The following is a 16,620-nucleotide window of genomic DNA, read 5'->3' as shown; positions in this document are numbered from 1 at the left end:
TTTCATCAAACTTCATCTGCAAGGATTTCCAATCTAACACTCGTTTGGGCAAGGGACAAATGGAAGCCAGATATCAAAACACACTATGGGCATTTTAACAGTCTGATATGCTATTTGAGCTAACTAACGGTCCCCTGACCTTGAAACACTTAATCAGTGATGTATTTGGGGACATTGTCATCTAGTCGGGTGATATACGTCTCTTTTTGGAGAACCCAGAGCAGCACACACACACAGCAAATCCGAACCTGGAGAGGTTTTGGCAGCATGCTGTCAACACAGAATTGGAAAAGCTGAACCTCCAGCCAACTCTCCACAGAGTTTTTGGGGTACATCCTCTCCCCAGAAGATGTTACGATTGATCCAAATAAGGCAGTGGAAGCCATTCATAAATGGGGCAAAGTTGGAAGTTCTCAAGAAATGCAGCGCTTCCTAGACTTCACTCATCCTGTGAAATCGAGATGTGCTGGCTCTCAGTGATGCTTAGACGGAAAACCATGCAGCCCACAGAGAGGTTGGAACCACCCACTCCCCGGTTGTCCTGAGGAGCCATGATTTCTCCAGGAGCTGGGTAAAGGGCACAGGGATCAGTCTGTCAAAGGTAGGGGAGGATTGTGAGAGGAGAGGGTCTAAGAGAGGAGGAGCATGGGCTAGGCTCTCTATTTGGGCTTGGCAGGGATTGAGAGAAGGGACAGGGCTGTTAGAGGGCAGTGCGAGGGGGGTCGGAGATGGGGGCAAGGCCTGAAAAGTTCAGCTGCTTTAGACCAACTGTGCCAGAGAATCACTGGTTGAAGTGACTGAAAGCTCTGACCTGGGGCTGTCCAAAATCCTCTTCCTCAGATGGGAATATGCCAAAAGCTCAGCCTCTGAGGTGAATGTTGTGGCCCTAACCTCTCTCTGCTCTGTACCTCACAGGATTCCAGCCGGCTGTTCCAATCCAGGAGGAAAACTGTGCCACTGAAGTCTCCCAGCACCTGTGCAGTGAAGTGCCACTTAACCCCACTGTGATGCACAGACCTTGCCCTGGCTGTCTGCACAGGGTTGAATTTCACCCCTTCAGAGTGTAAGGAAATAATTGGCTGAAGGCCTTTTTCTTTTTGGACATCTGTCTAGTGGGAAAGAACCACGGGGATTTGTAACCTGTTTCGCTCCCATGCCTGGTGCTTCAATGATGCAGAGAAGTGCTGATGCATTGGTTGATTTCCCCACCTTTTAATCTGCTCTCTTCTTCTCTTTTAACAGGTATTCTAAGGGCCTCCCGTGCGTCATATGGGCATTCTTGGGAGTGCAGACTGCATCAGACCTGCACCTGAATAAATAATAGGGACTGAAATATGCAGACACTAAAGTTCTGCAGCCAAATTCTCAGAAACCTTCCTCTGCAATGTAGGATCAGGATTTTGGTTTGAATTGATTTTTTTTTTTTAATGTGCTGAGCAGATGCTACCCTGTAAGAAGAGGAAACAGAAGCAAAAACTGAAAAACAGTTGCTAAAACCAATGAACAGCTGCAGAGAGTGGAGACCCGGGAAAGCAAACAAATGAATACTGTGAGTAAATAACCTGAAAGCAAATGGGAAAGAAAACCTTATCTGGGTAATTGTGGCTCTTTCGGGCAAAAATCAGGTTCCTATTACATAGCCTGGCTGAGATCATCCCTTTTCCCTGGATCCCAGACCTGGGATTCAAATGTCATTCTCTGTGTGGTATCCTTATTTTATTCCTAGGAAAAGGATCCCCAAAGGAGGTGTAAGGATCCGGGACTCTAGTGTCTGCCAGAAGCTTCAGCCACCTTCACAGGTAGAAGTCACCATCTTTCCTATAATGTCACTAGTGCTCTTCCTGCTGTCCAGATCTCCTCCCTCCAGCAGGACAGAGACACTCCTTAACTCCCCGATTCCTGATTTCCTGCCATTCAAGGGGCTGAGGGTTTGCATTGCTCCCACCATCCGAGACTTTTCCTATGGGAATCTCCCTAGAGCAGGGGAGAAATCTGTTCTTCCATTAGAACCAGTCTGCTCAGGAAATCCATCCACACTGACCTCATCTCAGCTGCTTTGTTTATCCGAGATTAGTGGTATCTTTGGAAAACGCTTAGCATATGGGGGTATCAGGTGGAGCAGGGGACGCAGGAGCACCAGCAGATTCCCCTGAAGAACACCTCCCTTTCTTTCTCTGGTCAGGTTAGAGTTCGCCGTCCATTGCGGAGGTGAAGACCGGATGGGAGCTGCTGGATTGACCTTGATGTGCCCTGTCCTTGTGTGGATGAAGGACCTACATCTCAGGGATGGCCAGTAGTAGATGTAACACCTGTCCGGGAATGGGCTAAATAACCTACACTGAGAGGTAAGTAAAATCATGGCCACATGTAGACATCACAGGAACTGGTGGGGATTGACCCAGGGTCCTTCAGCACAAGCCCCTCTCACTCACTGTCAACAAATCCAGCTCCACCCACTAGATCACACCCCATTCCAGAGTCTCAGAATCCAGGAGCCCTGATTCTCAGACTCGGGCCTCACATCACAAGGCCAAACCTCATCCCATAATGGGCGCTGTAGAAGGGACGATTGGTAACCCCCACCTCTACATTTCCCCTGTCTGAGACTGCAGCCACGGGTGACAAGAGAATGAGCTGAGATCTCCCCTGTTGGAATCCGAGGGGCTGCACATTTGGAGTTTCACAGGGCTGGCCTCTGGCAGCCATTGACAGAGTGTTCCTGGGAGGAGATTTTCTGTCTCTAACAAAGGGTTTCTGTTCCCTCCCGATCTCAGCCGCTCAGCAGAATGTGGGCGAGCCGAGTGCTGATGGGCTAGAGGTGTCCCAGGAGTCGCCGTGCAGCAGGGGCAGTGTCTGCAGTCATCATGGGCCAAAGTCTGCATTCCAGACAACCCAAGCTGTTTCCCTGGATTGCAAAGGGGACTTTAGGTTGGGGAATCGGTTGCTGGTGCCTGTGTCCACAACTGGGATATTTTCATGAGGCTACTCGATGGTCCATGAAGTGCAATGCAGCAGGGGGAGAATGGACGTTAGAGAGCGAGGCTGGGTCCTCTGCGGGGCTGCTGCAGTCAAACATCCACAGCCAGAAGAGAGACGATGGGAAACGCGCTTCGATGGCTGGCCGCAGCAGCAGCAGCTATCTCAGAAAGCTCTGCTCAGGTTCTAGCCAACAGAGGCAGGACAAAGAGCCACACAGTGAGAGCCTGGGTTGCAATTAGCAAGTCGCATTTTTTTCAGTGGATTATGCTGCCCTCACAGTCTATATCCTGCAATGTACACATCCAGCCTCCCTGGCTGACCTCAATGGGAGTTAGGTTCTCCATGCTCACAGCACAGGGCTGGCCTTCCCATAAGGCGAACTGAGGCACCTGCCTCAGGTGCCAGACTGTGGGAGGATGCGAGTAGAACCCAGAGTGTAGAAAATTGTGTCTGGTGCTGGTGCATATGTTTTCTCTCTGCTCGAGACACACAGAGATGGTGGAGTGCTGTGCTGCAGGAAGGAGGGCACAAGAGACATAACGGGCAGGCAGGAGAAAAGGTGAGAAGGAATAACAGGGAGCTGCAGTGAGAGAGAGGAGGAGGAGCCTCTTATGTACCTCTCGAGCACCCCCAGGAGTTTGGACTGAATAACACCAGCTTGTCAGGGAGCTTCCTGATGCTTCCCTGAACCTATATGAGGAGAACAGGCAGTCAACTAAAGTAGTAGGAGCTGAGTAGGCCCTTAAGACACTGATATCTTCCCTCATTCAAGCCCTGCTACCAGCCTACTTATTTGTCCACTTCAACGGAGTGCTGAGAGCCATTCTAGCTGGCACAGGACAGAAGTCATGAGTGAAAGAAGAAAACGCCCCTCTGGGGCAGCATTCAGAAAAAGAAAGAAAGCAAAGGAAGCTTTTGTTGTCTAAGCAGGAAGGAGCTCTCCTGAGATAGAGACACAATTGTTCATGCTGAGCCTTCCGGCCCCAGTGAGGATGTGAGTGGTGAGGAGATGCCTGATCTTCCAGAGTGTAGGTGACCTGGCAGCTACTGCAGCATCCATATCTCCATCTCAAATGGATGTAACCATGCACATTCCTGAAGAAAAGTGTAGCTCAGAGAAGAGTGTGGTGGAGGTGCAAGAAACAGCTGCTGCTGAGTTTAGTTCCTTAAGTCTAGATGATCCAGGATTGTGGAACCATTTGAGCTGTAGCCTGAAGGACTTCCTTGTACTGCATGGGCCACAGCAAGTGAAAAACGTCATGTTCCCCAAAGACAATGAAAACAGAAGTTTCCATCCAACCCATTCGTGGTGTGAAATCCCCAATGGTGACAAAGTGGAGAGGCCATGGCTTAGATACTCAAAAACCCAGAATGCTGCATACTGTTTTTGTTGCAAACTCTTCCAGTTTAATGTTCCAGCCACATTGCGTTCTACAGGAACAAAGGACTGGAAAAATCTGGCTAGAAATGTGGCATGCCATGACAAGGCAGCAAATCACCAGAGAGCATTAGACAGGTGGAAAGAGCTTGAGATGAGACTATGGTTAAAGTCCATGATAGATGATCAGCATGAAGAGAAGACTGAATCAGAGTTCTCACAATGGCAAAGAGCCTTTTCAGAGTGCTTGCTACCCAAAACCTAGCACTGCGCTGCACTTCAGGTCAGCTGCATGTGCCAAACAATGGAAACTTCTGCATAGAACATCCTCACCCCACAAGTTCCCCAACCCACCACCCTTTCTTTAATCATAATAAAAGAAATGACTATTCATTGAAAGAAAGACAGAACGTCCTTGTTCTTACAAAGAAAGCAGAAGATGTATGTGTCAGCCTTCGTTAGATCGTAGGGGCTTTGTATCAGGGAGAGTCCTTACTTTTTCTGTCTTGTAAAGCGCACACTAGTGACATTGACCAGATAAATAATGGAGACATCACACACACACAAAAATAACCAAGCCCTTTGTCATGAAGACTGTTCTCATCAATAAAGCAAGCTATAAATATTAGGAAATGCACAGAGGACTAAAAGGCTGCAAAGTGAAGCACTGTCAAGTTAGGAAATATCAGAATGAGCATTGAGCAACCCAGTGGTGGGTTCTCTCTGATGTCACAATGCTACTGCTCAGGCAGCACCAGTGGGCAGCAGATGTGTGGTGTGTATGTGTGTTTTGGAAAGCGGGGGGCTGGGGGGAGGCTTTCCCACTGCTCCTGTTTTCACAAATTTCCTACACGTTAACTCTGCAGTAAATGAGGCAGGGATCCTACAGGCAACAGACTCCTTCAATATCCAGCACCAGAGCAGAAAACAATGTGCGCTGAATCAGGCAGGGGTCTGCTGGAAAAAAAATACTATGGGATCATGTCAGTAAAGTCTGCATCATTCTGCAAATGTGCAAGAGGACTGAATTGAGGGTGCTAGGGCAACACTTCTTTGGACATTTGCTAACCGGAGAATACTCACTTTGTAACCTTTCCATCCTGTTTAAAACCTTGACTTTGTATTTCCTAATGATTTTGTTGATTAAAGCAAACATGAGTAACGTTAAATGAAGGGTTTTTGTGTGTTACTTTCCTTTTTTTTTTTTTTTTAATAGAAAGAAAATCTTTTATCTCTGTGCTGTGTAACAGAGTGACCACTCGCTCCAGCCTGGAAGTTGTTGGAAAAGCCCTGCAGAGGGCTGGGGCTGGGCAAGGTAAAACCCTGGCTGATTGGGGGAAGTGGCTGCAGCTGGGGCCAAGCCCCAAACTGAGCAACAGGGCCTTATAAGCAAGCCAGGGAAGCTGGAAGGATAAGTCTGTCTCTCTCTCTCTGTTTGTAGAGGGAGAAGGGCCTGGCTGCAGGGAGCTAGAGACAGGGTACCTGAGTGGAGCAGGGCTTGGGAAAGGCTGAGGAGCTGGGGAGCTCCAGCCTGGAAATCCCCAGGCTGCAGCCTAGCATAAGGCCAAGAGGTCCTGGGGGTTGCAGAGGGCAGCCCTGGGGTAAGATAAGGCAGCAGGTCTAAACCTTCCTTGCCAGTGATGAGTGGCTGATACTGCAGCCTGCCCTAGGGCCTGGGGCTAGACGATGATTGGCAGTAGCCATATACTGAGGCAAGGTGGGGATAGAAGGTGGAGGGTTCCCTGGGGAGGGGAGCCCCTGAGAGAAAGGGGTTACTGCCAACCTCAGCTAAAGGGGCACCGGGTCCAGGGAGGGGTACGGGGGCCAGAGGACAGGCGGATCACTGGCCTGCAAAGGGTGCTCTGGAGCTGGAATGAGCTAATTCCCAGAAGTCATCAGCAGGAGATGCTGTGGGGGTGAGTTCACACCTCTACAAGCTGTTTAAACAATGAAGCTCTTACTCATGTGTTGGTTCAGTCTATATTTTATTGCCATTGTTATCTTTGTGAAAAATCCCACTTTTACCACTCAATACTGTGCTGATCAGAGTATTGAAAGTAATGAAATTAAACTGTATTAAAACAAAACTCATTTTATGCAACTTCAGGGTCAGTGAAAGTTCTCGGCTATAACCCTGAATGTGCAAGAAGCAGAGAAACAATATCCAAGAAAAAGAGCTGGAATTTTGCATCTTGTATTCACCTAGGCCTTACTGAGGAAAGTAGCAAACACCTGCCCTTTGCAAAGGAACACTGCACCGTATGGCAGAACAAACCCCACTGAGCACAGCAGGGGCTGTCCTGGTTACCCAGATCTGGCCCTGTTTCATTACAAACTTCCTGTCTGTGACGATGTTCTGGTAATAACAGCTACCTTTGACAACAGGTTGCCCCCTTGCCATGGCAGCCAGGGTGCTAGTCATTCTCCCCAAGTAAGAAAATGAACGGGAGGGAGGGAGTGCTGAGTGGTGGGTTATCTCTGATGTCACAATGCTACTGCTCAGGCAGCACTAGTGGGCAGCAAATGTGTGGTGTGTATGTGTTTTTGGGGTGGGGGGGAGAAGACAGGCTTTCCCACTGCTCCTGTTTTCACAAATTTCCTAAAGAAGCCAACAACATAAATACCCAGAATACACATTAATGATGATTCCACCCACCTGGTAATTAGTCGCTGAAATTTGATTCAAATCCCACATGGCATGTTTAGAAACAAGGGCTCCAAAAAAGGAGAGACCTTATAAAACAGAAAATGTTGATGCTCTGGTGTATTTGTGGTTGTGTTAAAATTGAATACTGTGACTTTAAATGTTGGGCAGGGTTCCTGGGCGTGCTTGCATGCTAGGGAGCTCGGTAGGGCAGCACACAATCGGGGCATAGCAGCAGTCAGTCAGCAGGTCCCGAGTGAGTTGTGCCTCTCCGTTATAGGTAGTAGCCTACAGTCTCTCCCTCTGGTTTTTGGGTTCTTCCATGTTATTGTTCTGGCTCCTAAGAAACAAATTAGCGAGACATTGCGAACATCCAGCAAGAGTATTTTATATTTTCTCTAACTTGTCTGCTTGTGTGCCACTAAACATGAAAGGCACAATCTCATCCAAAATAAAATCAACATGAAGCCAAATGTCCTTTTGAAATATAAAATGGAACCATTTATTCTGATAAGTTTGCTGCTACTGAAGCATTTCACTTTTCCTTTCCCTTTCACAGGGAGGAGCCTAAATTAAGTTTCCCTAAATCCATAATTGGAATAGTGAAGGAAAGCCTCCCTAGAAGACAAGCAGCTCGGAAAGAATGGGATGATGACAATACAGTAGAACCCTGCTTACCTGACCCTCCATTATCCGGTTCTCTGCATTAACCCAACAACCAGTGCACACAGGTACAGAAGTGAGCAATCCCTCCTATGGTCAGTAGATGGCGATGCAGCTTGGCACTTTCCCAGTCATCTGATTATCCAACATTTTGGTTGACCAATCCGGCCCTGGTCCCCAATTCGATGGGATAAATGGGGTTCACCTCTCCTGGTGAGCGATCATTTGACGCAAGGGATCTGTTGCTGGTGTTACTCCTCCTGGAAAAGTACAAATTGCAAAACTGATGGGAGGGGCCTTCTGACGTGGTAGGGAGGGGGTCACGCTGTTACCTGCAATGTATGCGGGCCCCACAGTAAGGATGCATCTCGGACTGTGCATATAAACAGGTTAAAAGTGCATCACAATAGTGAAGCCATTGTCAAGATGATATTCTGTGCAGAGAATTGTAAGACAGCCTGTTATGGATCTGAGGCCCGAATGACATAGGGATATTCCACTCGAGAGCATTGAGGTGCGTGAAGAGGTCACCGTAACTGAAAAGACAGTGATTATGGCTGTGCTGCAAAGTCACTGGCAGGTATTATCAAACAGGCCAGGCCTGACTCACAAAATTTACCTAAGATTAACACTGTGGGTTCACAGCCTGCACCTAGCAAAGCTTACCATGGAACTGGTACATTGCAGCAGCGAAGGAGATGGCAAGCCTGCTGGGACATGGGAATAAGTAAAGAGTCAAAGAGCCCCTGGGATGAGGAGGTCGTTTTGCTGATGTTTACAGGGAGCTCCTCCCGAGTGTGGGGTCAGAATGGGAGAGAGGGGCTTGTTTGAAGATTTAACCAGTGAGTGATGGAGGATGGCATCATTGGACATGTAACTGCGAACATTTGGTGGCCTTAGACAAGGGATGGGCAAACTTTTTGGCTCAAGGGCCACATCAGGGTATAGAAATTGTATGGAGGGCCATGAATGCTCACAAAATTGGAGCTGGGGTGTGGGAGAGCACGAGGGCTGGGAAATGTGAGCTCTGTGGTGGGGTTGGGGATGAGGAGTTTGGGTACAGGAGGGTGCTCTGGGCTGGGATAAAGGGTATAGAGAGTGGAAGGGGGCTCACGGGTGGGGCATAGAAAGGGAGATGCAGGCAGGAGGCTCTGTGCACTGCCCGTCTGCAGACGATGCCCATGCAGCTCCTATTGACCATGGTTTCCAGCCGATGGGAGCTGCAGGGCCAGTATTCGGGGCATGGGCAGCGTGTCGAGCCTCCTGGCTTTCCCTACACATGGAAGCGGGATTGGGGATGTGCCGTTGCTTCTGCGAGCCACATGGAGACATGGCATTTGCATTTTTGTTGCTGTTATCTGGACTCTTTGCAATTTGTCCACATCTTTCCTGAAAAGTGGTGCCCAGAACTGGACACAATACTCCGGCTGAGGCCTACTCAGTGCGGAGTAGGGCAGAAGAATCACTTCTCATGTCTTGCTTACCACACTCCTTCTCTTACCTCCATGTTACAAGTGACAAACAAAGGCAAAGGGAGACTAAACCCAGGTTTTTAAAGGTATTTAGGCCACATAAATCCCATTGAAGTCAATGGGAATTAGGAACTGAAATCCCTTTAAAAAATCTGGCCCTAAGTGATTTTCTCAAGTTTGCAAAGGAAGTCTGCAGTGGAGGCGGAATTTAAACTCAGACCCCTCAAGTCTTAGGTGACTGTGATAACCTCTGGCATCCTTCCTTTCTCCTGCGTATGTCTAATGACGTGTTTCTGTCTATCTAACCCCAGACATAACCATGTCTCTCTGTCTATCTAGCCCTACAGAAAAACATCCATCTGTCTAGTGTCTACCTGTGTGTCCCCGAACAGAACCATCTGTCTGACTATCTTTCTATAAAAACACCTCTCCGTGTTCACCTCCCTTTAATTGTTCAGTGATTTGGGTGGGGGAGGGGGCTGTGGGAACTGAGATAATAGGGGTGACAAACGGAAATAATTACAGTCTGAGCATCTCCTCTTTATATCAGCTGCTAAGTTAACCAACATAAAATTCAAAAGGTTGAACACACAGGGGGAGATAGACTCATAGACTCTAGGACTGGAAGGGACCTCAAGAGGTCATCGAGTCCAGTCCCCTGCCCTCATGGCAGGACCAAATACTGTCTAGACCATCCCTAGTAGACATTTATCTAACCTACTCTTAAATACTTCCAGAGATGGAGATTCCACAACTTCCCTAGGCAATCTATTCCACTACCCTGACAGTTAGGAACTTTTTCCTAATGTCCAACCTAAATCTCCCTTGCTGCAGTTTAAGCCCATTGCTTCTTGTTCTATCATTGGAGGCTAAGGTGAACAAGTTTTCTCCCTCCTCCTGATGACACCCTTTTAGATACCTGAAAACTGCTATCATGTCCCCTCTCAGTCTTCTCTTTTCCAAACTAAACAAACCCAATTCCTTCAGCCTTCCTTCATGGGTCATGTTCTCAAGACCTTTAATCATTCTTGTTGCTCTTCTCTGGACCCTCTCCAATTTCTCCACATCTTTCTTGAAATGCGGTGCCTAGAACTGGACACAATACTCCAGTTGAGGCCTAACCAGCGCAGAGTAAAGCGGAAAAATGACTTCTCGTGTCTTGTTTACAACACACCTGTTAATGCATCCCAGAATCATGTTTGCTTTTTTTGCAACAGTATCACACTGTTGACTCATATTAAGCTTGTGGTCTATATTGGAGAAGTCACATATCAGTGTATAAAAGAGAAGCTGTAACACAGTTACTGGACACTGTTTTTCAAGGGAAATGGAGCCTTCCTTCATTAATTGGGCTCAAGTTTCATTTGCACATTGTTTTCTCCTGTAAGTCACATGATGACAGAAATTTCTGCACAATGACTTAATGAGTGAGAACTAGCTCATATCTGCACTCCAGTACTGATCAGAAAAACCAGTCCCCATATTTACATCCAGCGAGGAATAATTTTCTGGTGTATTGTCCTCCTCAGGGTGTCCTTCACCTCCTTGTTCCTCAGGCTGTAGATCAGGGGCTTCATCACGGGGATCACAAGAGTAACGGGCACGGCCACCATTTTCTCCCAGTCCACTGAGCTGCCAGATGAGGGTCGTAAATATGTAAAGATCAGGGTCCCATATAACAAGGAAACGACAGTCAGGTGGGAGGCGCAGGTGGAGAAGGCTTTGTGCCTTCCTGTCGTGGAGCGGATCCTCAGGATGGCAAAGATGATGTAAATGAAGGAGATGAGGATGGTGAAAATGGTGCCTATTGTTTCAATGTCTTCAAAGATGAAATGCACTCGCTTATTGATACGAAAGTCAGAGCAGATTTCTTGGAGTGGGCGATTATGGCAGAAGAAATGATCGAGGACACTGGAGTGGCAGAAGGACCGACTGAATTCACTACACGTATGCACAGTGGCATTGACACAGGCGCTTAGGGAAGAGCCAGCCACCAGCTGGAAGCAGACTCTCTTGGATATGATGACATAATAAAGCAATGGGTTGCAGATGGCCACAAAGCGATCATAGGCCGTCACAGCCAGGAGGCAAAGCTCATTGCTGGCACAGGAAAAGAGGAAAAACTGAACCACACACCCAGGGAAAGAAATGTCTTTACTCCTCACTAGGGAACTGAGCATCGCCTTGGGGGCAATCACAGAGGAGCAGACAACATCTAAGAGGGACAAGTTGCTGAGGAAAAAGTACATGGAGCTGTGGAGGTGAGAGTCAACGCTAATCAGCACAATCATCCAGGCATTTCCCACCAGAGTGCAGAAATAAATAGCAAAGAAGAACACAAAGAGGATGTTTTGCAGCGTTAGACTGTCAGTTATTCCCCGGAAAATGAAGCCAGTGACTCTGGTGCAGTTTCCAGGAGCCATTTCTCCTGTCACTGTGCTCTGTGTCAAAGAAGAGGCAGAGGAGGGGATAGAAGCAGTGGGTACCACAACAATAAATCTGATGTACAGTGAAGCCAAACGGCAAAAATTAAGATGTCTGTACACTAATGTGAGGAGCCTAGGTAACAAAATGGAGGAACTAGAGCTACTGGTGCAGGAAATGAAACCAGATATTATAGGGCTAACAGAAACATGGTGGAATAGTAGTCATGACTAGAGTATAGGTATTGAAGGCTATGTGCTGTTTAGGAAAGACAGAGATAAAGGCAAAGGTGGTGGAGTAGCATTGTATATCAATGATGAGATTAACTGTAAAGAAATAAGAAGTGATGGAATGGATAAGACAGAGTCTGTCTGGGCAAAAATCCCATTGGGAAAGAAAGCTACTAGAGCCTCCCCTGAGATAGCACTTGAGGTGTGCTACAGACTGCCAGGATCTGATTTGGATAGGGATAGAGATCTCTTTAATGTTTTTAATGAAGTAAATACTAATAGGGATTGTGTGATCATAGGAGACTTTAACTTCCCAGATATAGACTGGAGGACAAGTGCTAGTAATAATAATAGGGCTCAGATTTTTCTGGATGTGATAGCTGAAAGGATTTCTTCACCAAGTAGTTTAAGAACCAACAAGAGAGGATGTCATTTTAGATTTGGTTTTGGTGAGTAGTGAGGACCTCATAGAAGAAATGGTTGTAGGGGACAACCTTGCTTTGAGTGATCATGAGCTAATTCCATTCAAACTAAATGGAAGGATAAACAAAAGTAGATCTGGGACTAGGGTTTTGGATTTCAAAAGGGCTAAACTTTAAAGAATTAAGGAAATTAGTTAGGGAAGTGGATTGGACTGAAGACCTTGTGGATCTAAAGGTGGAGGAGGCCTGGCATGACTTCAAGTCAAAGTTGCAGAAACTATCAGAAGCCTGCATCCCAAGAAAGGGGAAAAAATTATAGGCAGGAGTTGTAGACCAAGCTGGATGAGCAAGCATCCCAGAGAGGTGATTAAGAAAAAGCAGAAAGTCTGCAAGGACTGGAAGATGGGCGGGATTAGCAAGGAAAGCTACCTTATCGAGGTCAGAACATGTAGGGATGAAGTGAGAAAGGCTAAAAGCCATGTAGAGTTGGACCTTGCAAAGGGAATTAAAACCAATAGTAAAAGGTTCTATAGCCATATAAATAAGAAGAAAACAAAGAAAGAAGAAGTGGGACCGCTAAACACTGAGGCTGGAATAGAGGTTAAGGATAATCTAGGCATGGCCCAATATCTAAACAAATACTTTGCCTCAGTCTTTAATAAGGCTAATGAGGAGCTTAGGGATAATGGTAGGATGACAAATGGGAATGAGGATATGGAGGTATATATTACCACATCTGAGGTAGAAATCAAACTCCAACAGCTTAATGGGACAAAATTAGAGGGCCCAGGTAATCTTCATCCAAGAATATTAAAGGAACTGACACATGAAATTGCAAGCCCATTAACAAGAATTTGTAATGAATCAGTAAACTCAGGGGTTGTACCGTACAACTGGAGAATTGCTAACATAGTTTCTATTTTTAAGAAAGGGAAAAAAAGTAATCCGAGTAACTATAGGCCTGTTAGTTTGACATCTGTAGTATGTAAGGTCTTGGAAAAAATTGTGAAGGAGAAAGTAGTTAAAGACATTGAGGCCAATGGTAATTGGGACAAAATACAACATGGTTTTACAAAAGGTAGATTGTGCCAAACCAACCTGATATCTCCTCCTTTCAGAAGGTACCAGAGTTTTTAGAGAAAGGAAACACAGTGGATCTAATTTACTTCGATTTCAGTAAGGCATTTGATATGGTTCCACATGGGAAATTATTAGTTAAATTGGAAAAGATGGGGATCAATATGAAAATTGAAAGGTGGATAAGGAACTGGTTAAAGAAGAGACTACAACGGGTCGTACTGAAAGGTGAACTGTCAGGCTGGAAGGAGGTTACTAGTGGAGTTCCTCAGGGATCAGTTTTGGGACCAATCTTACGTAACCTTTTTATTACTGCCCTTGGCCCAAAAAGTGGGAATGTGCTAATAAAGTTTGCATATGACACAAAACTGGGAGGTATTGCTAACACAGAGAAGGACTGGGATATCATACAGGAAGATCTGGATGATCTCATAAACTGGAGTAATAGTAATAGGATGAAATTGAATAGTGAAAAGTGCAAGGTCATGCATTTAGGGATTAAGAACAAGAATTTTAGTTATAAATTGGGGACGCATCAGTTGGAAGTAACAGAGGAGGAGAAAGACCTTGGAATATTGGTTGATCACAGGATGACTATGAGCCGCCAATGTGATATGGCCGTTAAAAAAGCGAATGCGGTTTTAGGATGCATCAGGCGAGGTATTTCCAGCAAAGATAAGGAGGTGTTAGTACCGTTATATAAGGCACTGGTGAGACCTCATCTGGAATACTGTGTGCAGTTCTGGTCTCTCATGTTTAAGAAGGAAGAATTCAAACTGGAACAGGTTCAGAGACGGGCTACTAGGATGATCCGAGGAATGGAAAAGCTGTCTTATGAAAGGAGACTCAAAGAGCTTGGCTTGTTTAGCCTAACCAAAAGAAGGTTGAGGGGGGATATGATTGCTCTTTATAAATATATCAAAGGGATTAATATTTGGGAGGGAGAGGAATTATTTAAGCTTAGTACCAATGTGGACACAAGAACAAAAGGATATAAACTGGACACCAGGAAGTTTAGACTTGAAATTAGACGAAGGTTTCTAACCATTAGAGGAGTGAAGTTCTGGAACAGCCTTCCAAGGGGAGTAGTGGGGGCAAAAGACATATCTGGCTTTAAGACTAAGCTTGATAAGTTTATGGAGGGAATGGTATGATGGGATAGCCTAATTATGGCAATTAATTTGGCAATTGATCTTTGATTATCAGCAGGTAAGTATGCCCAGTGGTCTGTGATGGGATGTTAGATGGGTTGGGGTCTGAGTTACTACAGAGAATTCTTTCCTGGGTGCTGGCTGGTGAGTCTTGCCCACATGCTCAAGGTTTAACTGATTGCCATATTTGGGGTCGGGAAGGAATTTTCCTCCAGGGCAGATTGACAGAGGCCCTGGAGGTTTTTCGCCTTCCTCTGCAGCATGAGGCACGGGTCACTTGCTGGAGGATTCTTTGCACCTTGAGGTCTTCAAACCACAATCTGAGGACTTCAATAACTCAGACATAGGTTAGGGGTTTGTTCTAGAAGTGAGTGGATGGGTGAGATTCTGTGGCCTGCATTGTGCAGGAGATCAGACTAGATGATCATAATGGTCCCTTCTGACCTTAAAGTCTATAAGACTCGTGTTATCTCTTAAGAGATGCCGAAACAATGGAAATTTAATTTAGTCATAGATTCCAAAGCCCAAAGGAATCATTTTGATTATCTAGACCAGTGGATGTTTTTCTCATTTGCGGATGAATCAAACATTTTGAATGGAGGTGGAAATTGTAGACACAATCTGTGGACCCCTAGGAATCCACAGACCACAGGTTGAAAAGCAGTCTTCTATGGTAATAACAACCTTTGGAGGACCCCTTAGATATAGTCTGTGGATCCCAAGGTGTTCGCAGACGATAAATTCAACCCCCCCAATCTAGTCTAATTGCTTGTATAAAACAGGTCATAATTTTTTTCTAATATTTTTCACTGTAAAGTAGAGCATATCTTTTAAAAAATCATCCAGTCTTGAATTAAAAAGTGTCCATAAACTGAGTATCCACCACGACCCTTGGTAAATCATCCCAAGCATTAATTACCCTCACTGTTAAGAGAGGCTTTTTATGTAGAGCTGGTCAAAATTCCCACCTATCCCCTTGGGAAGTGTTGAGCTTTTATGAATAAAACCCCAAATCCAAACTATTTTGGCTGAAATCTGAAGTATTTTAGTTTTGAAATGGAGCAACTGGGAGATGTAGTTGAACCAACAAGACTGGCCTATAAAGGAGAAGGGAAGCATGAGGAACTTCAGCTAGACAGATCAACATGTGGACTGCTCAGTGTTAAAGGTGTTTGAGAACAGGTCAAAGAAACACCCATTGGGATATTTACTTGGTGTTACTTGGTCTTGCCCCAGCATGGGGAGCCTGACCTGACTCCAAGAGGTCCTTTCCACTCTACATTGCTAGGACTCCCGAATAACAATCTTTGTGTTGATGATTATTATTTAATTTAATTTGTTGTAAAAATGCTGACATTTTCATGGAAAAGTTCAGTGCAAAAGCGATTTGTTTGTTTTTGTGAGAGGAGGGCAATTTTCATCTCTTTCCTAGGAATGTAGTGTTCCCACTCACTGTAGGAGGTTCTGATCCAAAACAGATTGACGCCAAGGGGAGTTTTTCCATTGATTTCAGTGCGCTTTGGATCAGGCTGTTTGTTAATATCAGATTTAATCACCTTTCCAGCTAGCAGAGTGAGTAGCAAGGCAAGGGAACACTCAGTGTATTTGAACCTTCTGCACTCCCTAAAAGAGGAGATCTTCAAGGCAAAGAGATTAGTAAAGTTCATATACATTTATAATTCGTTGTGAATTCAAAGAGGAGAAAACAACACTTCCTCTTTTACTGAACTATTCAGTATGAGATTTTGAATGCACTGAAATCAGGAAATTGAAAGCAGGGTCTAAAATCCCAAGATGTTTGTGACAGCTTAACCTGCCTTTAACTGATGAGTAGAAACAACGTCTATAACAAAATAGTATGACCAGTCCACTGGCCAACTCAGCCAATGCAAAATACAGCCAGACCCACCCAACCATCTCTCTACGTGGGCTCCTACTCGAAATCTCTTTAAAGATAAAGTTATAGAGCCAGATCCTCTGCTGGTATAAACTGGAATAGCTGGTGGACTTTTCATTCAAGCACTTCAGTACTTTGAGATCATTTTTGGTTCAAGTCTTGCAACTAAAAACTAAAAACACGGTGAACAACATATTTGCATGAACATTCCATCATTTCCCCGAGATATGCATCTTTTGCACAAACTGGTCTTCTTTGGCTGCTTTTTATTACAGCTTCTAGT

At 45.5% G+C, this 16,620-nt stretch overlaps 1 protein-coding gene and 1 long non-coding RNA gene across 2 annotated transcripts; one reads left to right on the top strand and one right to left on the bottom strand.

Annotated features, from left to right (window-relative positions):
- Nucleotides 1-374: 374 nt before the first annotated feature.
- Nucleotides 375-7,728, top strand: LOC115650980. The gene is made up of 5 exons (XR_004000280.1): nt 375-1,063; nt 1,243-1,549; nt 1,727-1,799; nt 2,183-2,345; nt 7,561-7,728. It is a non-coding gene; the product is annotated as an uncharacterized LOC115650980 (long non-coding RNA).
- A 2,892-nt stretch (nt 7,729-10,620) lies between these two features.
- LOC115651282 (olfactory receptor 1052-like) lies at nt 10,621-11,559 on the bottom strand. Its single transcript, XM_030562221.1, has one exon. The coding sequence runs from the start codon at nt 11,557-11,559 to the stop codon at nt 10,621-10,623; it is 939 nt and encodes a 312-aa protein (XP_030418081.1).
- Nucleotides 11,560-16,620: the final 5,061 nt, after the last annotated feature.

Source organism: Gopherus evgoodei, chromosome 4 (genome assembly GCF_007399415.2).
Source record: "Gopherus evgoodei ecotype Sinaloan lineage chromosome 4, rGopEvg1_v1.p, whole genome shotgun sequence".
Lineage (NCBI taxonomy): Eukaryota > Metazoa > Chordata > Testudines > Testudinidae > Gopherus > Gopherus evgoodei.
This window is presented reverse-complemented; position numbering and strand designations above follow the sequence as displayed.

Bases quoted from the DNA above. Each gene is read 5' to 3' on its own strand.
- LOC115651282 (XM_030562221.1), bottom strand. From the start codon at position 11,559: ATGGCTCCTGGAAACTGCACCAGAGTCACTGGCTTCATTTTCCGGGGA.